This window comes from Anomaloglossus baeobatrachus, chromosome 2 (genome assembly GCF_048569485.1).
Source record: "Anomaloglossus baeobatrachus isolate aAnoBae1 chromosome 2, aAnoBae1.hap1, whole genome shotgun sequence".
Lineage (NCBI taxonomy): Eukaryota > Metazoa > Chordata > Amphibia > Anura > Aromobatidae > Anomaloglossus > Anomaloglossus baeobatrachus.
The window spans coordinates 149,797,177-149,821,602 of record NC_134354.1 but is presented as its reverse complement, the minus strand read 5'-3'; the positions used below and the strand labels follow the sequence as shown (position 1 = coordinate 149,821,602).

The following is a 24,426-nucleotide window of genomic DNA, read 5'->3' as shown; positions in this document are numbered from 1 at the left end:
AACTGTAGTCAGAGAGCAAGCCAAGGTCAGAAGCCTAAGGGAAACGTCAGTACAAAAGGGGGGAAACAGGGCTGAGGGAACCAGACAAGTGGAAGGTCACAAAGCACAAACAAGATAGACGGAGGGTGGACAGGATAAGGAGTTGGGGTAGCGGGACGAGGATCAGCATGAACTCACAGGAACCAAAAGTGCACACTGCAGAGCAGGAACTATCACTGGCAAAGTTCCGGTGATATAAAGCAAGGTGATTACCGGCATGAGGCACCAAACAAGCCCTGCCCACCGGCAAGGACCCGGGGAATACAAACAACCAAGCAATAGGCAAAATCCAATGGCTCTGCAACGAGAAGAGCCAAAGGTGAATCGTGACACACTGAGCTTAAAGGAAACCCATCACCATGAAAATGCAGTCCAACTTGAAGGTACCATGTTATAGAACACGAAGAGCTGAGTAGATTGGTATATAGTTTTGTGAGAAAAGATTCAGTATACCTCTGCTTTCTCTGGGATTTTCAATCCAATGGGCAGTCCTATCAGTGACTGACAGCTTACATTGTATAAGTGTGCGTACAGACATGGCTGTCAGTCACTGATAGGACCATCCACTGGATTGAAAATACCAGAAAAAGCAGAGGTTTAAATGACTAAATAAAAGTTATACTTAATATGTTCTCACAAAACTATATATCAATCTATACAGCTCATCCTACTCTATAACATAGGGTGTGTTCCTGTGCTGAGATAATCTTATATATACAGTGCCTTGCAAAAGTATTCGGCCCCCTTGAATTTTTCAACCTTTTCCCACATTTCAGGCTTCAAACATAAAGATAAAAAATTTTAATTTTATGGTGAAGAATCAACAACAAGTAGGACACAATTGTGAATGTGAACGATATTTATTGCTTATTTTAAATTTTTATAAAAAACTGAAAAGTGGGGCGTGCAATATTATTCGGCCCCTTTACTTTCAATGTGCAAACTCACTCCAGAAGATAATTGAGGATCTCTGAATGATCCAATGTTGTCCTAAATGACTGACGATAATAAATATAATCCACCTGTGTGTAATGAAGTCTCCGTATAAATGCACCTGCTCTGGGATAGTCTCAGTGTTCTGTTTAAAGCACAGAGAGAATCATGAAGACCAAGGAACACAACAGGCAGGTCAGTGATACTGTTGTGGAGAAGTTTAAAGCCGGATTTGGTTGCAAAAAGATTTCCAAAACTTTAAACATCCGAAGAAGCACTGTGCAAGTGATCATATTGAAATGGAAGGAGTATCATACCACTGCAAATCTACCAAGACCTGATCGTCCCTCAAAAATGTCATGTCAGAGATGCAGCCAAGAGGCACAAGATCACTCTAGATGAACTGCAGAGATCTACAGCCGAGGTGGGAGAGTCTGTCCATAGGACAACAATCAGTCGTACACTGCACAAATCAGGCCTTTATGGAAGAGTGGCAAGGAGAAAGCCATTTCTCAAAGATATCCATAAAAAGTATCGTTTAAAGTTTGCCACAAGCCACCTGGGAGACACACCAAACATGTGGAAGAAGGTGCTCTGGTCAGATGAAACCAAAATCAAACTTTTTGGGCCCAATGCTATGTTATGTTTGGCGTAAAAGCAACACAGCTCATCACCCTGAACACACCATCCCCACTGTCAAACATGGTGGTGGCAGCATCATGGTTTGGGCCTACTTTGCTTCAGCAGGGACAGGGAAGATGGTTAAAATTGGTGGGAAGATGGATGGAGCCAATACAGGACCATTCTTGAAGAAAACCTGTTGGAGTCTGCAAAAGACCTGAGACTGGGACGGAGATTTGTCTTCCAACAAGACAATGATCTCAGCAAAAGGTGGGGCTACAGAGTATTAACTTAAAGGGGCCGAATAATATTGCACGCCCCAATTTTCAGTTATTTATTTTTTACAAAAATTTAAAATAAGCAATAAATATCGTTCACCTTCACAATTGTGTATCACTTGTTATTGATTCTTCACCATAAAATTTTTATTTTTATCTTTTATATTTGAAGCCTGAAAAGTGGGAAAAGGTTGAAAAATTCAAGGGGGCCAAATACTTTCGCAAGGCACTGTATCTCCCTGCTGTGTACAGGACATGGTCTGATCATACCACATCTCCTGGGCAGGAGAAGAAACGAGTATGCAGACATTACAACATGGGATCATAGATGATTCTTTTTGTGAGGTAAAACATTTCTCTTCCTCTTTTTTAAAGTTTTACCTCAAAGAAAAAATTATTTTGTGATCCCAAGCTGTAATGTCTGTATACTCTATTTTTGTTCCTCCCCGACCCAGGAGATGTGGTATGATCAGACCATGTCCCCGTACAGTCAGACACGGCAATTACACCGTACATAGCAGGGACACATAATGTATATAAGATTATCTCAGCACAGGAATATTGTTTTTAAACACATTAAATTTTGTAAATTGTTATTGTTACAAGCTCTTTCATCATTTTTGTTCATGGGAATACCCCTGTAAATCCACATACAATTAGCTACCCCTAGTGGTGGCTGTTCTTTATAAATTTAACTAGACAAGCAGAACACTACAAACCGAATTTCACAGCATCATAAAAAAATTCCCGCTGACAGGGAGTAGGTGTCCACAATGAGGGTGGATGGGTGAAGTTGGTAGGATGTCCCCTCATGGGGACATGGGCCCATGAGACAGAAGCTCCTGTGTGGATACCTACTGACCCTGTGGTGAAGGTTATACCATTTCCAAAAGGGTAAATTGATGTAGAAGTGTTAATAGTTTATATATTTCTAAATTTTAAATATTTTATTTTTACATTTAGTTTTAATTATTACATTTTGTTTTAGTACATACTATTCTCATAGTCTGAAATTCAAAATCTTAAATATTTTCTTATCTCATATGCAAGACTCTAATGCCACTTTCACTTTGCGTTTTCACCTATGTTTACGGGTCCTGTCGGGGCATCTGTCCGAACCCCCTTCCCCCTGCAAAATGTGTTTGGGACGCATGTGCTAACAGGGCCATTGACTATAATGGAGCAGATGGAGTCATCGTGTGCTCTGTCTTGCTCCATTTTCTGGCATATATGTTTTCTGCAGATGGACACCCAGACGTAGTAGACTACGTTCAGGTGTCCGGCTGCAGAAAACGTATATGCCCGTGAGAGCACACGTTGACTCCATCTGCTCCATTATAGTCAATGGCCCCGTCGGCACATGGGTCCCAAACATGTTTTGCGGGGGGAGAGGGATTCGTACAGATGCCCCGACAGGACCAGTAAACATAGGCGAAAACACAATATGAAAGTGGCCTTAGTCTCTGTGTTTCTGAGACTTAAATGTTATATATGATGCAGGGGAACAACTGGTAAATTTCCACTGAACCATTTATGCAATATCACATTGATCTGTAAATGGTATAAATAATGCGTGCATCGGCAAATAAACAGAAACTGATTTTGCTCACAACAAGTGTGCATTTCCTTTCTCCATGCGCTTGATATCTAAGAGGCCTAAGGGTATGTGCGCATGTTGCTTTTTACCTGCTTTTTACCTGCTTTTTTGCTGCTTTTTCTTCTGCGCTGTTTAATGCCAAAATGGATGTGTTCTTCTATTCAAGCAAAGTCTATGGGAATTTGGGTTTCTTGTTCACACTATGTTGTTCAAAATGCTGCCTTTTTGAGGCAGAACTTTGGTCAAAAACTCAGCTTTTCAAAGAAGCAACATGTCAATTGTTTTTGCCATTTGGGTTTTGCACTGCAAAGCTGAGTTTTTGACCAAAGTTCTGCCTCAAAAAGGCAGCATTTTGAACAACATAGTGTGAACAAGAAACCCAAATTTCCATAGACTTTGCTTGAATAGAAGAACACATCCATTTTGGCATTAAACAGCGCAGAAGAAAAAGCAGCAAAAAAGCAGGTAAAAAGCAGGTAAAAAGCAACGTGCGCACATACCCTAATTCAATTTAGACCTCACTGGTGATCCCGTAATCTGACCTTTGAGTCAGAGCAGAACAGCTACAACAGGCTCATTTAGACAAGAATATCTATCTTTTTGCATCGTCCACAGGAGGAAACATAATAACAAGGGAGCCACACGGTTTCCCTATGCTATTCACCTTTATGGGACTTACCATATAGGAACAGCATGGCACAGATTGCTCAACTGTTCCTGCAGTCCTGCTCTCCTGTGGTCGGCATAGAGATATAGATATACAGTTATGGCCAAAAGTGTTGGCACCCCTGAAATTGCTCCAGAAAATTAAGTATTTCTCCCAAAAAATTATTGCAAATACACATGTTTATTTCCTGTGTGTATTGGTACAAAACAAAAAAAGAGAAAAAAATGCAAATTTTACATACTTTCACACAAAACTCCAAAAATGGTCACATTTCCAAAATTATAAGTAAACAATAACGAATAAACATGTGTATAACAAAACGTGTAATTACATTCATTTTCTGGGAGAAATACTTCATTTTTGGAGCAATTTCAAGGGTGCCAATACTTTTGGCCATGACTGTATATCTAGTGACTTATGGATAGACGTATAAGTAGGAATAATAGTGACCATATTTAGTATTAGTAAATGATCCTGAAAACGTAATTATCACATTGTTATCCAAATTGATAATTGTAACACATTATATTCAATGACTTCAAAGTGTTCTAAAAAAAAATGATTGGAAAAGAGCAGTGTTAGGAAATGTGATAAAGATCTCGCTGTCAGCCCCAATATCCTCCAGGTTATTAAATCACGAGTCATAATAGCAGATCCCTGCAGAGTTGGACAAAAAGGTGCACTACCTACATCTGCTCTGTGCTGTATTATTTATTGCATCGATGCCGTGCGCAGCGCACTCGCCTGATGAATTTAAACAAGTGGAGCTAAGATAATCAGCGTGTTTCCCTGCGTTGGGAGGGGAAGCTGCAAAATGAGGTCACTGGTTGTGACTCTTAGCAGTCATTACTCTTGGGATTCCTGCTATATCTGCTGAGTTAATGCTGTGAATAATTGAACATGCTATCATTTCTGAACCTCCAGTATAATTCTAGAATAAGTCAACGTCAAGTTGTTCAACTGTTTAAAGGTACATTCACGTACACCCCTGTTTTTCACAAATCAAACATCTTTATGTATGCCGTGCAAGCTTCTTCTCTGCTGCAGAATAATAAGGGCTATCTATGTATCCCATATTTAACAACACATACTTTGCAAACATATAATTAAAGGGATTAGATTTTGATGACTTGTCCTAGATCATTTGTATCAAAGTTGTGGTGATCCAAAACCTAGCACCTTCACCTATCAGCGTCTTTAGCTCTCGCAATGGCTAGATTGTGTACCATAACAAAACAGCTCCATGCACTGTGTAGTGGTCATTCTCAGGTACTGCAGCTTAGCTCTCATTGAAGTAAATGAGGTCAGAGCCTCAAGACTTGTGAACGGACGCTACATGGTACACAGAGCTGTTATGTTACAGTTTTGTACCCTATGTACATCCAGCCATTGCTGGAGCTGCTAACAGCTGCTCAGTAGAAATCCTGGGAGTCGAAACCGGACTGGTCTGATATAGATTAGCTACATTACGGATAGGTTATCAATATCTAATGTCTGAAAAACCCTTTTAATAGAGCTTTGAATAGCCTTGTAGAAATAGTGATCAGTCAGATTGGATATGGGAAATGCAGAAATGTGAGACAAGAGCCATGTTTTGAATGAGTGACCTAGACGAAGCATCATAACTGGCACCCAGTACCCTAATATCTAGTAAAGATGGCCAAGAACGCCAAAACAGCTATCTATGGGGTTCTATGATTTGATACAAATCCTTAGTGGTGTTTCAAGGCCTTTAAATCGGTCAGATGTTGACTTACACACAAGCCATTGCCAGATGCCGCTCAACATGCTTTTTGCTTCCTTTTATTGAAGCAGTAATTTGCATGATTTTTCTTACTGAGCATTATCTTTAAAGGGAACCTGTCATCAGAAATTTAGCTATAAAGCTAAAAGTTCCCCCCTCTGCAGCTCCTGGGCTGCATTCTAGGAAGCTTCCTATAGATTTTGTGTCACCTTTTATCCCAAAATAAACACTTTATAAACTGGTACCTTTTCGTATGTAAATTTCTTAATTTTCCATGTGGGCGGGCTGTCTGATGTACGTTGCTGTTCCTCCATCATATTGACGCCGCCCCCGAACGCTGAATTTGAAAGTTCAGGACACCGCCCCTGGGTGCCCGTGGTCCAGCGCATGCGCTGTTCCACTGTAGCGGTGCCGTGCACTGTGTGCACGTGCGACCGCTGTGACGTTTTGCGCGGGCACGAGGTTATGGGCGGCGCTGTTAGTGTCATCAGTAAGTGCCGCCCATAACCTCGTGCTGAGCATGATGGGAAGGAGGGGACGTCCGGGCATCATTCCTCCAGCGCTTGCGCATAACGCTGGAGGAATAGGTGAAAGTGCGGTCACGAGGTTATGGGCGGCGCTGTTAGTGTCATCAGTAAGTGCCGCCCATAACCTCGTGACCTCGTGCTGAGCATGATGGGAAGGAGGGGACGTCCGGGCATCATTCCTCCAGCGCTTGCGCATAACGCTGGAGTAATAGGGGAAAGTGCGGTCACGAGGTTATGGGCGGCACTTACTGATGACACTAACAGCGCCGCCCATAACCTCGTGCCCGCGCAAAGCGTCACAGCGGTCGCACGTGCACACAGTGCACGGCACCGCTACAGTGGAACAGCGCATGCGCTGGACCACGGGCACCCAGGGGCGGTGTCCTGAACTTTCAAATTCAGCGTTCGGGGGCGGCGTCAATATGATGGAGGAACAGCAACGTACATCAGGCAGCCCGCCCACATGGAAAATTAAGAAATTTACATACGAAAAGGTACCAGTTTATAAAGTGTTTATTTTGGGATAAAAGGTGACACAAAATCTATAGGAAGCTTCCTAGAATGCAGCCCAGGAGCTGCAGAGGGGGGAACTTTTAGCTTTATAGCTAAATTTCTGATGACAGGTTCCCTTTAAGATTTCTCAAGACCTTAGACCCTAGACTGTTACTGCCAACCTCCCTGTCACTTGGATAGTCTGAAGACTTTCTCATAGTAACCAAAATTAGTATTTAGATCTAGATAGAGTATTATATTATTATCTAAAACTAATATCCAAGAAGTCTGGACTACAATTAAATTCAAGGAAGAATTCTGCACAAAGAATATATTCTTATACGTAGGACGGGACACCTTTCACAGGTGGACCAAATATAAAAAGCAAACATTATTAAGACATATATGCTACTTTCCATGCGTTTGTGACTGACCATACGCACCTTTAGTAATGAAATAAAGTTGTGCCTATGGTTTCATATGTGATGTTTTTTTTCCTATAGGAAAGCAACAGAAAAAAGCCATTCAGAACAAATTAAAGACAAGGAAAAGCAAAGTTTTTTCCGAGTTATAAAAAAGAAAAAGAAGAAGTCTCAAGCTGTAAGTTGATTTAATTGAGTAACTTAATATTTTCTTTTTATACAAAGAGTTTGTGGCTAAAACTTCCCATAGGGTGTAACCTTGCTAAAGACTAAAGTAAATCAGGTGTTGTGAAAAAATGGAACACAGTAGATTACCCAACTCACCCAATTTATTATCAATGTTGATCTGCATATTTGTAGCTTAAAGGACTTATCTGGTACTTTGGTTTTTTTTCCACAAAGCTAAGAATTTCTTGGCAGGTAGTTTCGAGCAATTTGTCTGATCTCCCCTGCACTGATCATGGACTAGTCTGGCCACCAATTCTCTTTATTCACATCACGTGGGGAGAGCAGCTTCTTCTCTTCCGCTCTACTCTGTTGACAGGGAGTCACTGCTGATGTCAAGCTGATTGACCACCGTCTCCTCCCTACCTCAATGTGGGGAGCCAGTAGTCAACCAGCATGATGTCAGCAGTGATGCCACATCGAAAGAGCAGACCGCTAGTGAGAAAGAGATGAGCCATTCAAAGTGAGTTCAAATTTATCTGGAGTAACCCTCTCTGAGCCAGAATACTTTGTTGAAGGGCAGAAAAGGCAGCAACTACATGCTGTAAGTTCTTAGCCCCATAGCCAAAAAAAACCAAAGTCCTGGATAACCCATATGACATTGAAACATATATATGTGCTGGAGGTTGTGCAGCTTTGCACTATGGAGCTACAGAAACTCTCTTTTGTAGTGGACTGTGTGGCTCCAATGTGTGTCAGAGATATCCTAACCCTACCAGGAATTCCTCCATAATAAAGCATCTGATGGAACATGGCTCAATTTTTGTTTTTAATTAATTTATATGAAATCCAAATGAACGATGTTCTGTGTTTTACAAATGTACAATATAGCCACATAAAAAATAATTCCACATGCAGCAAGGTTAGTTTGTTATGACTTTTTTGTTTTGTCAACCAGTCAGTCTTTCCTTCCTAGAAAAAATGGTTAATAATTTTAATTACAAATGTATTTTCATGCAGCACACGTCGAGGGTGTATTTACAATCCAGTTTTGCTATTTTTTTTCTGTTAAAATTCTGTTTAGTTCACTTGGGATCATTAGAATAATTTGAATCTTTGTTGCTATCAATTTTTATCAATTTGATACAGCCATGTTTTTTATGGGATTTCTTAATCTTCTTGTCTCTTTCTACTTTATTTTTTCTTTGACCAATAGAGCTTTTTTCTCCTATTTATTTACTTCTGTTGCAATTAATGTTATTGTGACATTTTTGCCTTCTGTTTTTCAACTCAAAATGCAGGATTAGGCCTGTTCACTTGACAGATTTCTGTACATGCTGAGTGTATGGTCGCTATGACATTTTAATACTTTGTATGGTTGTATGGAACAGTATTATGAAAGCATTCTCTCCAGGAAGCCAGGCAGCCAAAGAATACCTGAAGAAAAATAGAGGCATTAGAAAGAGTCATAAAAATATTTGTCCTTATACATTTTCCAAATGTGTAATATATATATATATATATATATATATATATATATATATATATATATATACACACAGTTGTGCTCAAAAGTTTACATAACCATTTGTTGTCAAACTATCCTGTTTTCTCTTATCAAATCACAATGACAGCCAAAAATATCCAAATGACCTGATCAAAAGTTCACATACCCTTGTGATTTTGGCCTGATCACATGCACAGAAGTTGACACAAATAGGTTTGAATGGCTAATAAAGGTAACATCCTCACCTGTGACCTCTTTGCTTGTAATCAATGTGTGCACATAATAGCTGAGTGAGTTTCTTGGATTCAGACAGACACTTGCATCTTTCATCCAGCCAGTGACATTTCTGGATTGTGAGTCATGGGGAAAGCAAAATAATTGTCAACGGATCTACGGGAAAAAATAGTTGAACTGTATAAAACAGGAAAGGGATACAAAAAGATACCCAAGAAATTGATAATGCTAGTCAGCAGTGTTCAAACTGTGATTAAGAAATGGAAAATCAGGGGCTCTGTAAAAACCAAACCATGATCTGGTAGACCAACATAATTTGCGACCACAACTGCCAGGAAAATTGTTCGAGATGCAAAGAAAAACCCACAAACAAATAATTTCAGCTGAAAAACAGGACTCACTGAAAACTAGCGGTGTGGCTGTTTCAAGATGCACAATAAGGAAGCACTTGCAGAAAAATGGGCTGCATGGTCGAGTCGCCAGAAGAAAGCCATTACTGTGCAAATGCCACAAAAAATCTTGGCTACAATATGCCAAACAGCACAGAGACAAGCCTCCAAACTTCTGGAAAAAGGTCATTTTGAGTGATGAGACCAAAATCAAACTTTTTGGCCACAACTATAAACGTTATATTTGGAGAGGTATCAACAAGGCCTATGATAGAAGGAACACCATTCCTACTGTAAAACACAGAGGTGGATCGCTGACAATTTGGGGATGTGTGAGCTACAAAGGCACGAGAAACTTGGTTAAAGTTGACGGAAAGATGAATGTAGCACGTTATCAGAGTACACTGGAGCCAAATTTGCATTCATCGTTCCAGACGTTGCGCATGGGACGTACTTGGACGTTCCAACATGACAATGATCCAAAACACAAGGCCAAGTCGACCTGTTATTGGCTACAGCAGAAAAAAGTGAAGGTTCTGGAATGGCCATCTCAGTCTCCTGGCCTCAATATCATTGAGCCACTCTGGGGAGAACTCAAGCACGTAGTTCATGTAAGAAAGCCCAGGAATTTACAGGAACTGGAGGCTTTTGCCAAGAAGAATGGGCAGCTTTACCATCTTGAGAAAATGAAGAACCTCATCCACAACTACCACAAAAGACTTCAAGCTGTCTTTGATATTAGAGGGGGCAATACACTGTATTAATAACTGTGGTATGTGAACTTTTAATCAGGGTCATTTGGATGTTTTTGGTTGTCATTATAATTTAAAAACTGAAAACACAGTAGTTTGACAATAAATGGCTTCACCAAACTACTAACTATGAGTACAAAAAAAGATTTTGTGTTATCATTCATATTCTCTAAAAAAAGGCCAAGAAAGCAAAAAAATCTGCCGATGTATGTAAACTTTTGAGCACAACTGTATGTATACATACGGTTGAAACCAGAAGTTTACATACACTATCTAAAAAGACACATCTGCATGTTTTTCTCACTATGACATGAAATCAGAATAAACCTTTCCTGTTTTAGGTCAATTAGGATTACCAAAATTATTTATATTTTCCAAATGCCAGAATAATGAGAGAGAGAATGTTTTAAGGCATTTTTATTACTTTCTGCAAAAGTTTACTTATATTCATTAGCATTTGGTACCATTGCCCTTAAACTGTATGACTTGGGTCAATTGTTTTGGATATCCTTCCACAAGATTCTCACAATAGTTGGTATTAATTTGGGCCCATTCCTCCTGACAGAACTGGTGTAACTGAACCATGTTTGTAGGTCGCGTTGCTCGCACCTGCCTTTTGTATACATTTTCAATAGGATTGAGATCAGGGCTTTATGATGGCCACTCCAAAACATTGACTTTGTTATCCTTAAGCCACTTTGTAACCTGTTTGGCAATATGCTTTGGGTCATTGTTTATTTGGAAGACCCTTTTCCACCCAAACTTTAAGTTCCTGACTGATGTCTTGAGATGTCACATCTGTATTGCCACATAATCTTCTTTCCTCATGATGCCATCTATTTTGTGAAGTGAACTAGTTCCTCACGCAGCAAAATAACCACACAACATGTTTCTGCCACCCCCGTGTTTCACAGTTGGGATGGTGTTCTTAGGCTTAAAAGCTTCTCCCTTTTTCCTCCAAACGTAATGATGCTAATTATGGCCAAACAGTTCAATTTTCGTTTTTTGAGACCACAGAATATGTCTCCAACAATAACGGTCTTTGTTCCTGTGTGTATTTGCAAGCATTAATCTGTCTTTTTTATGTTTCTTTTGGAATAATGGCTTTTTCCTGGCAGAGTGGCCTTTCAGCTCATATTGATTCAGTACTCGTTTCACTGTGGATAATGAGACAATCTTACCAGCTTCCGCCAGCATCTTCACAAAGGCTTTTGCTTTTGTTCTTGGGCTGATATGCACATGTCTGACCAACGCACGTTCATCTCTAGTACACAGAACCCGTCACCTGAGCGGTATGATGGCTGGATATTCCCATCTTGTTTGTACTTGCATATAATTGTTTGTACATATGAACGAGGCACCTTCAGGTATCTAGAAATTGCACCCAAGGATGAACCAGACTTGTGAAAGTCTACAATTCTCTTCTTGAGATCTTGGCTGATTTTTTTTTTACTTTCCCATGATGCTACACAAAGAAGCAGTGGGTTTCAAATATGCATTAAAATACATCCACAGGTGTGTCTCTAATTAACTCAGATGTTAACAATAAACCTATCAGAAGCTTCCAAAGACATGACATCATCATATGGGCTGTCCCATATTGTTTAAAGGCATAGTACTCTTAGTGTATGTAAACTTTTGACTTTGCAGAAAGTAATAAAAATGTCTTATAACATTCTCTCTCTCTCTCATTATTCTGGCATTTGGCAAATATATACAGTTTATAATTTTTATTCCTGATCTACCTAAAACAGGGTTTTTGTTCTGATTTCATATCGGGTAGTGAGAAAAACATGGATATGTGTCTTTTTAGACAGTGTATATAAACTTCTGGTTTCAACTGTATGTACTCCTAAAATATATTTTTACTGAATATTGAATACAAATAACTTTTAGATGTCTTTTTTGCACAAGTATTAGGCCGAGTTCACATGTCCACTAATCACCCGTTACATCTGGGAAAGAAAACAAACCAGAAGTCATTTTTGTGTTACCACATCCCAAAAGTCATAACTGTTGGCATGATTGTATGAAATCGTTTTTTTGTAGGACGGGTTGTAGCTTTTATTAGCGCTATTTTGGCGTGCATTTTCACAAGCTTTTACTCATTTTTTAAGTGATGGGTGTCAAATATCTGCAGACCCACTGTGGGGTTTTTTATACTGAGCTCATAGATAATGTTACCTTGTAATACGGGTCAGTATAGAACTTTATGATGCTTTATTTTTCCTTTGTTTAGTTTAGTTTTTACTACTAAAAGACGTAAATCTGAGATTTATTGATGGAAAAAAATACTTTCCAACACATAGTGATTGAAAATTTTGTGGCCTGTCACAGTTAGTAATATTGTCCATCATCACACAATATTACTGTTATACATTATAGGAATAAATTAGGAATATATTATATGAAGCCACCTTCCGCTGTGAAACACCTTACATGCTGCTGGCTCTATTGCATTTAGCATCAAAGGGGTTATGAAGCCAGGATCCGATTTATCTCTGACCATGGCATTTATGACAGGAACACTGAGCAGAAACCAACATATCATATTCTTATCTGAGCATGATTAAACACCTACCAGCCGATATACATGTCACTGAGTATTAAAGGGAATCTGTCAGCAGGTTATTGCACCCTCATCTGAGACCTGCATGATGTAGGCAAATAGATCCTGAATCCAAAGATGTATCACTTAGATTACTGGGTGCAGCCATTCTCAGATAGATTTAGCAAAGCAGCAGAGCTCGGAGCTGTCCCCCCACACACCAAGCTATCAATAGAGATTGTTCATTAACAGTGAAGTGTCAATCACAGGAGGGGACATGTTGGACTGCTTTGCACTTGCCGTCTAACCCAGCAATGATAGTTTAAGTAAACAACAGCACATAGCCTGATAAAAGAGGTATAGTTGATTTTTGGTTATTTAACCCCTACATCATCGTCCTGAGATTACACAGCAAAAACTTGCTGACAGATTGCGTTTAAGGGATTAGTGATTGCAAAAGATGTTTGTCATGCTGAATTGTGTTCAATCACCCTATGTCTCGTGGGACTCCTTTCAGTTTGGAGGTTATTAACAAGTCGCATAATTTGCAAAATATTGTTCACTTAATGGAAAATAATTTGCATACATAGTTTAGATTCGTTAATAAATATTTCTTATGAGTGGATATGTTGTTTAAAGCGTAACTGGCATTTTAATTTTTATTTCACAAATCCATAGTACAGATGAAAGTAAGCAACTTTGTAATATATCTCATCAGAGAAATCTGCTTCTTTCTCTGCCAGAATTGATCAGTCATTATCAACATTCTCAATTCTGAGGTAAAATCTATATTCAGTGAAGACTTTCCCATTACTGAGATAGGAGATGGCATCTCTTACTCATGAGACTCTATGTAGATTGAAGAGGGAGGAGTGGCGGAGCTCTGAATCTAGCTCCTCCCTCTAACTATAGCCCCTCCCTCTGATTCTAGCTCCTCCCTCCAACTCTAACCCCTCCCTCTGATTCTAGCTCCTCCCTCGGACTCTAGCTTCTCCTTCCTCCCGTCATCATAGAATCTCATCAGTAACAACTGCTATCTCTTATCTCAGTAATGGGAAAGTCTTCACTGAATACAGATTTTACCTCAGAATTGAGAATTTTGATTATGACTAGTGATAGGCCTGGAATTGATCCCGGATATGTGGCTGGATGCTGGTCCCTGTATAAATCCATGGGGACCAGAATTCGGCAACTAAAAATGGTGGTGGAAGGGATAGGAGGATTAGAGCAAGCGCGCTGTACTTACCGAGTCTCCGGCACGGCTGTAACAGCTTCCTGGCCGCTCAATCACTTCCAAGGCCGCTCATTGCCTTCATTGCATGTACTGCTTTCCCCACCCGCTGGCATCTGTGATTGGTTGCATTCAGACGCGCGCCCCCACCCTGTGTGGTATTGTGTCAGCTGGCTGCTTCCAATCATAGATTTGCATCTATCGTGGTATAAAAATAAATAAATAAAAAAAATTGTTATAGGGTCATCCCATATTACAGAGGTTCCCAACGCCAGTCCTCAAGGGCAAGGCACACCAACAGTGCATGTTTTCAGGATTTCTTTAGCATTGCATGGGTGTTGGATTCAGCACCTTTGCAGGTGATTAAATTATCACCTGTGCAATACTAAGGAACTCCTGAAAACATGCACTGTTGGTGTGCCTTGAGGACTGGAGTTGGGAACCTCTGCCATATTATACTCAGCATAGCTAAAGCATATAGCTACAGGCTGCAGCTGCCAGCCGTGCAGTTATGTTGGCTGTGTATCAAAATAAGAGGAACCGCATGCAGATTTTTTAAAATTATTAAAATAAATAATTAAAAAACGGAATCCGGCCCTCCCAATTTTGATACACCGCTATGATAAAGCCAGACAGCTAGGGGCTGGTATTCTCAGGATGGGGAGACCCATGGTTATTGGGCCCCCCAGCCTAAAAATAGAAGCCTGCAGCCACCCAGAATTGTCACATCCATTAGATGTGACACTCGAAACACTTTACTTATCTCTTCCAGATTGCCCTGGTGGAGTGGGATTCAGGGTAATAAGGGCTTAATCGCAGCTAAGCTACCACTAAGCCCTAGATTAGTAATGGGAGGCGTCTATGAGACCACCCCATTAATAATCTGTAAGTGAAAGTAAATAAACTCAAACACTGAAAAAATCCTTTATTTGAAATAAAATACAATATAACACCCTCTTTCACCAGTTTATTAACCCCAAAAACACCCCGGCAGGTCCGACACAATCCATACAAGTTCCAACAACAATTCCAGCTATGCTACATCTGAAGTTACAACATGCGATCATCGAAAATACCCGTCCGCTGTAGACTTCAGGCAAAGACTGAGCCTCAGTGATCAGTGTTGACATCACTCAGGTTAGTTGGGGTTACAGCTAGAGGTTCCAATGGCCATCCACCTGTGACCACGAGGAAGCAGGAAGCAGTTACAGTCGTGCTGGAGCCTCGGTAAATATGAAGCACTTGCTTTATTATTTTTTTCTTTATTTTTCCTTTATTCTTTTTTTGTATTACCCGAGTGCCAGATCCGCATCATTAGCTGGAATTCCATGAGAGTTCTGGACCTTGAAACCACGCGGATCCAAACTTATACAGTCCGGCTCCGCCCATCACTAATAATGACTGGTCAATTCTGGCATAGAGAGAAGCAGATTTATCTGTTAAGATATATCACAAAGTTTCTTATTTTCATGTGTACTATTGATTTTTGTAATAAAAATGAAAACAATGGTTATGCTTTAACCTTGTACTCATATAATGCAATAGAAGTCATCATTACCGGATAATACTAAATATTAGTAGTAATGCTGCATCAATGCAATTAGTGTATTTGTATCTTATATTGCAGACAGAATCCACAGATCCTGAAAAACCGAACATCAAGAAAAGCCTCTTTCCACTTTTTAGTTCAAAGAACAGTTTAAAGCGCAGCTCTTCTATGAAAAAGCTGCCTGTAGTCAATCTGCCGATGGTATTCTTTTCTTTAAATACGCTGGCAATAAAACTTCCACCATCACATAAAACAGCATGGACCTGGGCTGTCAAGAGGGTTTCTTTCCTTTTTCCAACTTCCTAATCTTAATACACTTTGATAGAACCAGAACCAGATGGAGCGAGATGTGCTAATTAACAGAAATCTGCCCATCTCCATAGCAGAGGCACAATTGGCAGCTTACTTCCACCAGCCTGTCACCAAGGACATTACATTATTTTTTACATTACATTCCTCCAGTGTTACCATGCTGCAGTACGAAACGGTTAAACCAATTGTTTCCTTGTAATCGACTGATTATTTGTAGAATTAAGTGCTGTTTATCCGATATGATACATCAAGAAATATTTGAAAAGTCCCACTATAATTTTAAAGGAATTAGAAAATTACCCACCTTATTATTTAAATTAGACTTTTGTGTTAAATATATTTTTGAAAAAATTTTCACAATGTTTTTCCATTTCACAATCTTTATTAAAAATAAAAAATAGAAATCTTGCAATTTTTATACTGACAATGGGACTTTTTTAGACCCTAGCAATGAGCAATGAGTCAGAACCTATATTTTATATTAAAGCATCTAATGAGAGTGTGCGAAGGAGGGGAAGCAGGTCAGCTGTGACATCACCTATTGTGATTGGTGTATCCTGTTATCAGCTGTGTATAGGAGTGTCATTGAAATCCTGCCTCTGCTGATAAGCAAACTGTTAAAAAGTCTTCTTCAAAAGACAAGATTACTGTTTTCATTTTATAAAACTTTAAAAAGTTTTTTTTCTTTTTGCTTAAATACACCTGATTTGACAATAAGTAATTTTCTCATAATAACTTCCCTTTAGTTTGCAAGTCATTACCCCTAATAGCAGCCACTGCAACCGATAGAAATAGTTTCCCTGTCTTTGATGATAAGAAACGTGCTGAAAATTGTTTCTGAAAGGACAGGAAGTATGAATATGAAAAGCCCTAGTAGCCAGTTTGAAAATTATAACATTGCTATTTTTTTGCTAATGATGATGATGATGATATAAAAAAGATGCAAAAAAAATAATGTAACACAAAAATTTGATTTAAACAACAGATGATCTTCTGATGACCCATGTACAAGGGGCTGCTGATATGCCTTTGGCTTTACCCAGAAAGAAACGAGATAGGATGATGAAACTTTACATTTATTCCACATACTCTCCACTGATGTCAACACGCTTCTTACATCGGTATTACACGTTCTGTAAGCCTAGCAAAAAGAAGGATTTTGGTTGTGCCTTAAACCAGGCATCCGTAACAGCCATGGTATCAGAAATGGTGTGAAATTTGGTACCCTTGAGGTATTTCTTCAGGTTTGCAAACAGATGATAGTCGGAGTGAGCTAGATTTGGTGAATAAGATGGGTGGTCAACCAGCTGGAAGCCCAGCTCTGCCAATTTTGCCGAGGTCGCTTGTGCAATGTGAGCGGAGGCGTTGTTTTGCAGGAACATGGTTCCTTTGGACAGCTTACCACGCCTTTTGGCCTTCAGAGCTGCCTTCAATTGGTCCAAAAGTTCAATGTAATACCTTGCATTGATGGTGAAACCCTTTTGATGGTAGTCCACTAGCAGCATGCTCTCCTAATCCCAAAACACAGACGCTATCACTTTAGTGGCTGATTTTTGCACCCTGAACTTCTTTGGATGAGGAGAACCACTGTACCTCCACTCTTTTAACTGCTCCTTATTTTCAGGTTCATACAAATAAATCCAGGTCTCATCCATAGTGACCAGTCGATCCAGGAAGTTCCTATCAGTCCGGAAATACTGACAAATTGACTGGGAAGTTTTCACTTGAATTCTTCTCTGATCTGTTGTCAAACATTTGGGGATCCCCTTTGCAGATAGCTTCCTCATGTCCAAATGTTCATGGATAATGACACAAACACGTTCACGGGAAATCCATATGATGTCTGCTATTGCTTTAGCTGAAATTCATCGATTCTCCAGTCTGAGGTTGTGTACAGCATCGACGATCTCCGGAACAACAACCACTCTCCATCATCCAGAACGTTCCTCATCATTGGTGCTGAAGTGACCCGTTTTAAATTTGGCAACCCAGTTCTTAACTGGGGAATATGAAGGGCATTGATCCCCCAATGTCTGCGACATATCACCATGAATATTGTTCATGGATTTTCCTTGCAGAAACAAGAATTTTATCACACCTCTGCTCTCAGTTGCTGTGAGTATCGCATTAGACTCCGCCATTTTGTTTTCCCAGTGCGTAGAACACTGTTGCCATAAGCAACAAACACAAAATTTTGAAAACATATATTAGACACCTAAGGCTTTTATGTGATGTAACATTCGTTACCACATAAACAAAAAAAATCACAAAGCTAAAGACTTATCAGCAGCCCTCGTACACTTAGTAAATAAAACTGCCAAAATACTGTTCTCTTATCTTTCCTACAAGAATGTACAATGAAGTGTGGCGCTCCTCAGCACTGCCCGAGGCTTTATACAAGCCTACACCATCATCTTGAGGGAAAAGTGTTCCTTTTATTTTAAAAGAGCGATGATAGCTTTCCAATGGGACATTTTTATTTATCCATCCATATGGGGGATCAGGCAAATGTGACCTCAAGCCCCTGGGGGGTCAAAGCCTTTGCTTTCCGAGTCTATACCACATATAAAAGAAAACTCCAATTTTTACAACTCGAGACATTACATTGACGGTAAACTATGGAGAACTTTAGTAACTCTCCAACCCCCAAGGTTTATCATCACTAGGGAGTCATTTTACTACCATATGCAGTACTCCTTATTGACCATAGGACTGTATTTTTGTAATGCAGCATGTGTATCTTACATATCCATTAAACAGTTAATGCATGCCAAGAGGGTAACATTTGTCATGACATTTATGATAACAGTACATTGATTTCCATGGTCAGCTGTACCATGCAGCATCATGGTCGAACAAGAATGAACTTATACCTATACAATATGCACTATTTATCTTAAAATGTATTACTGGTTGGAGGTACACATGCCAACATATAGGGATAGCTGTGTACTTATAATACTCTACATGTTTATTTGAAGGGAATAGTGGAATAAGACACTTCCAGACCGTTGGGCAGTGAGTTAACTCTTGTGACCGATCTCATTGTCCTCTGAGATATGTTGGTGGGCAGTCAGGAGGCTCACATGAGTTCTTCATCCATTGACTAACTGTAACATCAAAATCGCTACCTGCATCCTAAAGATATGGCATACAAGATGTAATGAAATCAAGTTCCTTGGGATTTCTTCCATTCTTTATGTGGTTCTTTCTAGTTTGTATATAGAGACAACCACGTATAACCACTTGATGGGCCAGCAAGCATATAAATCCCAACTTTAGATTTGGTAGCTCATGCTTACAATAGGAGAGAAACTAATGAAATTGTAAATTATCATAGTTTCATGTGTAACTCCAATGCGCACTGCATATACACTGAAATATTTCATAAAGCAAACAGCAACCATTTTTACATGTAGCCAAATCCCTCCAAATATCTAAAATGTGATATATTATCATACAATAATAATGGTTATGAAGAAAAGCACCAGGCAGAATGTGTTCCTTCATAAATTGCTTGGCAACTTTTTTCTTGGCCTGAACGCAACACAAATACTTCATGTTCCCAAAGTCAATCCTATCCAAGTTCAGATTTTTATACTTGTTTCATCATAAACTCTTTTTAATTTTACCCATAAATCTATAAAATTATTAAATTTCCTGCTCAATCATTCTCTCCTCTGCTTAAAACTAACAGCATGTAAATGCTATGGGAAATGGTGAAATCTGCATGCGGAATACAGAAAGGTTTCCAGAAGAATGAGTAATATGTGGGCTGACATCTACCTGAAGGGGAATCTTTTTGTTTCTTTATTGTACCATTGCAGCAGTGTTCTTTGCTGGCTCATTTTGGATCTAGGAGTCATCATTGATTCAGTCATGATGGTGACATTCTGAGAAGAGCAACTACCAAGAGAAATGTTAAAATGTATTGATTCCAAAAGTGATGTGTCTACTTGCTGTGAATGGCTGAACGCCCAGTTCTCATTCACTTTGGCTTTCTATAGGCTTTAAAGAAAATAGAATAATAAATACAGATGACAATCCTCAAATTTTTTCCTGTGTCTAAGTAACATTTCGATGTAGAACAAGTGATCCAAAGGACCACAAATAATGCTGCTGCTTTTACTTTTGCCCTTGTTCATATCTGACCCCGGTGTTTTATTGTGACATAGATGCCTAATACAGATGGTCAAGATCATCACAACATACAGAAAAGCGCTCACTCATCCAGCCACAAAAGCAGCCGACACAAAGAGTGGCGTCCAGACAAGATGGCGGAGATTCACTCTCATGTAAGTACTTTGATTTTGCCATTGAAAAAAGAAAAAAGTTCAGCTCACCGATTTGATGTTCACCGCTGTCTGTCCGGACCCAGCGCACGGAAGGCTTGACTGCCAATTGCTCAATAAAGGAAAAAGAAGTCCAGCGCAGTCCTCAGAGTGTAGGTTTAAAAATAGTAAACATTTATTCATATAAATCCATTAAAAATTGTAGAATACAAAGCAGTCAGCAGGATATAGAGAGGTTTACAGGGACCCCATCGAACTACGCGTTTTGACACATAGTCTTAGTCATGACAGAGTGTAGATAAATTCGTATTTCTATGTGATGAAAAACTTAATAGCCTTTATAGGGGTTTTCAACTTGTATGATGTAAACTTTGTGATCAGTGCCTGAATTTTCAGGCCTCAGTGAGCAGTTCTTTTGAGCTTACCCCATTATATAGATTCAAATTGGTATCCCCATTAAATGTGTTTTTGCCTAGTATGTTATAGATAACAGATTCTTTGGATAGGTCATCAATATCACATTGGTGGGGTTCTGATACCCCCACTGATTGGCTTTAGGTTTGGCCAGATGCAAACAGTGTACAGAGCGGAGCACCACAGCTCCGTCACACTGTTTAGTTTTGGTGGTCACTGCTGAATACTAAAACTCCTATTATGTGAAAAACTTCTAAAGAGATTAAAGGTGAACTTCAAGTGCAAGGAACATCAGTGTCAGATCGCACCAGCCGTCGTTGTTTGAGCCAAAATGGACTTCATGGGAGGTAACCAAGGAGGATACCATTGTTGAAAAAAAAAATCATAAAAAAGCCACACTGGAATTTTCCAAATTACATGTTGACAAGCCACAAAGTTTCTGGGAGAATGTCCTATGGACAGATGAAACAAAAATGACACCTTTTTGGCAAGGCACCTCAGCTCTATGTTCACAGACAGAAAAATGAAACATATCAAGAAAGGAACACTGTCCCTACTGTGAAACATGGAAGAGGCTCTGATATTTTCTGTGACTGCTTTGCTGCATCTGGCACAGGGTGTCTTGAATCTGTGCAGGGTACAATAAAATCTCAAGACTGTCAAGGGATTCTAGAGAGAAATGTACTGCCCAGTGTCAGAAAGCTTGCTCTCAGTTGCAGGTCATGGCTCTTGCAACAAGATAATGACCCAAAACACACAGCTAAAAACACCCAAGAATGGATAAGAGGAAAACATTGGACTATTCTGAAGTGGCCTCCTATGAGCCCTGACCTAAATCCTATTGAGCATCTTTGGAAAGAGCTGAAACATGAAGTCTGTAAAAGGCAACCATCAAATGTGAGACAACTGGAGCAGTTTGCTCTTGAGGAGTGGCCAAAATACCTGTCGAGAGGTGCAGAAGTCTCATTGACAGTTACAGGAATCGTTCAATTGCAGTGATTGCCTCAAAAGCTTGTGCAACAAAATATTAAGTTAAGGGTACCATCATTTCTGTCCAGGCCTATTTCATGAGTTGTTTTGGTTTTTTTTTTTAAATCTGTGGAAGCAGAAAAGTAATATCTGACTTTCATTTGTTCATATTCATAGATTTTTTATTTATTATTACTTTTGTCAGATTCAAGTTATTTCTGTGACCATTGTGGGTTTTTCTTTCATTAAACGAGGGGTACCAACAATTTTCCCACATGTGTATGTGATTACTCAGCCAAAATCTTGATGTCACTGCTTTGTTTACTCCTGCCTTCACCCCTGTCTAGAGGCCACTGATGGGGAGGCGTGTGACCAGAGCTGTCCATTGCCAGCCTCCTTTAACGCTGCACACAGCACGAGTAGCGCTGTGCTATGCTGTAAGCAAAGTTATTCAAGAAAAACGACAGTCCTTGTAAAGAAGTATGCAAAAATGAGAATAAAGTGTCCTACTCAATTAAATTGTCTCTTCCGGGAGAAAATAGACAAACTCTAGTGCCACCTATTGGAAGTAGCAATTCTAAAAATTAAACGTGACCCTTTAACGAGACTTGTCATATGACTTAGGATTTATGCCAGATCAGAACCTCAACTTGCAGACGCAGTGTTTCGTGGTGATTACTCCTCATCAGTGCAAAGTATGAGACCTGATCTGACTGTATGAGAATCTAAGATGGGCTCTCAGGGGAAAACTTTTCTCCTTGCGAAGACTGACACACCGATCCGGCATGCCTGTAATGAGGAGACTTATAGCTGCAATGCTGCTCTGGGAAATATGCAAATTGTCTCTTCAGGGAGGAAGTAGACTAACTCTAGTGCCACCTATTGGAAGTAGCAATTCTAAAAGTAAAAAGTAACCCTTTAACAAGCCCTGTCATATGACTTGGGATTTATGCCCATTTAAAACACTGTGATGGGCCTTTAACAGTTCTACTTTCCGCTGCTCAATTTCATGTTTCATTATCAGAATTGTATAATAATAATAATAATAGAAATTCCATTTAATCTTTGTACCCATCTATGTTTCCAGAGTCAACCGTTAAAGTCTCTGTGGAAGCTTCTGCACCCTTCTTCATCTTCAAATCACTCAGTACCACAAGATCCAAGATTCCAACCTTTGCCAACCCAGCCACCTAAGACACCTTCCTTTGCAGAAGCTAGAATACACCCGATGAGTCAGCCTTCCAGCTCTGTCCATCGTCAGGAGCCACAGCCAAAAAGCCGATCTGGACTGCAGATTCCAGGACAACCAGAACCTCTGTGGCATGTCTCCCCGGTAAATAGGGGAACTAGTGAGGGAGCTTCATTCCCTGACCAGCTGGCCGCCAAGCCTGGCCAGAACGGGATGCCTTTTAACCGGACAAAAAGAACCAGATTGCCAAATTTAAATGACTTAAAAGAGACCGCTCTTTAGTTGACCCATGTGCAGAAGGCAGTGTGTACATGAAATGAGTTCTGGGTGAATGCTGACTTGGTGAAGGAGCGTGAAAGAATATATAAGCAAGTACCTATAGTTATATTGATTATGTGCAATATGCTTGTGTGAGGTTACACTGTGCCGCAAACCCACCCACTAATACTTTTGTTGATTGTCTGGTTACCTGCTACCAGTTTCTTTGTGACATTAGAATGTGTAATAAAAAGATATTGTCAAGATCCAAAAGATCTCCCCAGTTGTACACAATGAAAAGAATGGCGCCATTATATTTATACGTCACAAATGAATGGCCTTATCCAGGGAAAAAAAATATTTTAAATATACTGTAAAAGTGGGTTTATCCAGAGCAAGAGATTTTTAAGGAACTAACACTTCCATATTTGATATTTTTTGTAATATTTATTTATAATTATTATTATCATAAAGTCATATCATTGTTACAATGTCAAGTTATTTTGAGCTGTTTAAATACATTGTGAACCCGTACAACAGCTAAAGTAGTTTATATGAAATCTTACGGTATAACATTTATATATTGCATTAAGAGTATTATATAAAAATATAAATATATATATATTACCTGCACACTCAGACATTTGTGTGTGTAGTTTGTTTATATGTTATATGACTGTCATTTTTTTATAACTATGAGCATATAGAGAAGAAAGTATTGTTATGATGACAACTCTGCCATATTTTTATACATTTGTGCAGTATTAATGTACTTCTAATAAAAGGGAGTAAACTAGAAATGTCGATGTCCCTGCAGCAGTGTGAATCTCGTCTGTCTACAGTAGCAGGTCTGAAGGTTACTTTAGAAACTCAGCCAGCGCTATTGTGATGTTTGCTTTATGTTATTGCTGGGAAACTCACTGAAAGTCAGAATGACCCAGCTCCACTGAAGATATTCCTTACTCTCCGCTTCAAAGGCATTTTGCGTTGTCAGTGACAAAAGTTCAATGGAAATTTTTCTTTCTATGCTGTAGACTGAAGATATTGGACACAATTAGAACATTTATAGAGGACATTTAGCATTTATAAAAATATATTTTTGGTAATGGTTAGTTTTGTCTAATAAGGAAACCCAATAATCTTTTTGTTTTATGATTTTCCTTCCTTCCTTTCTTCCTTTCTTCCTTGCTTGCTTCCTTCCTTCCTTCTTTCCTTCCTTTCTTCCTTCCTTCCTTCCTTCCTTTCTTCGTTTGTTCCTTCCTTCCTTTCCCTCTCTTTCCCCCTATCTTTCTCCATT

At 39.4% G+C, this 24,426-nt stretch overlaps 1 protein-coding gene across 6 annotated transcripts in view; it reads left to right on the top strand.

Moving 5' to 3' along the window:
• CDKL5 (cyclin dependent kinase like 5) overlaps positions 1–23,929 on the top strand; it is a 482,986-nt gene extending 459,057 nt beyond the window's left edge. For 5 of the 6 annotated variants that reach the window (XM_075335447.1, XM_075335445.1, XM_075335443.1 and 2 more), the window contains 4 exons: positions 7,402–7,498; positions 15,774–15,896; positions 20,183–20,302; positions 22,770–23,929. In XM_075335447.1, the coding sequence (XP_075191562.1) occupies positions 7,402–7,498; positions 15,774–15,896; positions 20,183–20,302; positions 22,770–23,153 (724 nt within the window). In that variant the 3' untranslated portion in view covers positions 23,154–23,929. The remainder of the gene's footprint in view (positions 1–7,401; positions 7,499–15,773; positions 15,897–20,182; positions 20,303–22,769) is intronic. The other variant, XM_075335448.1, reaches the window with a different exon arrangement.
• Positions 23,930–24,426: the final 497 nt, after the last annotated feature.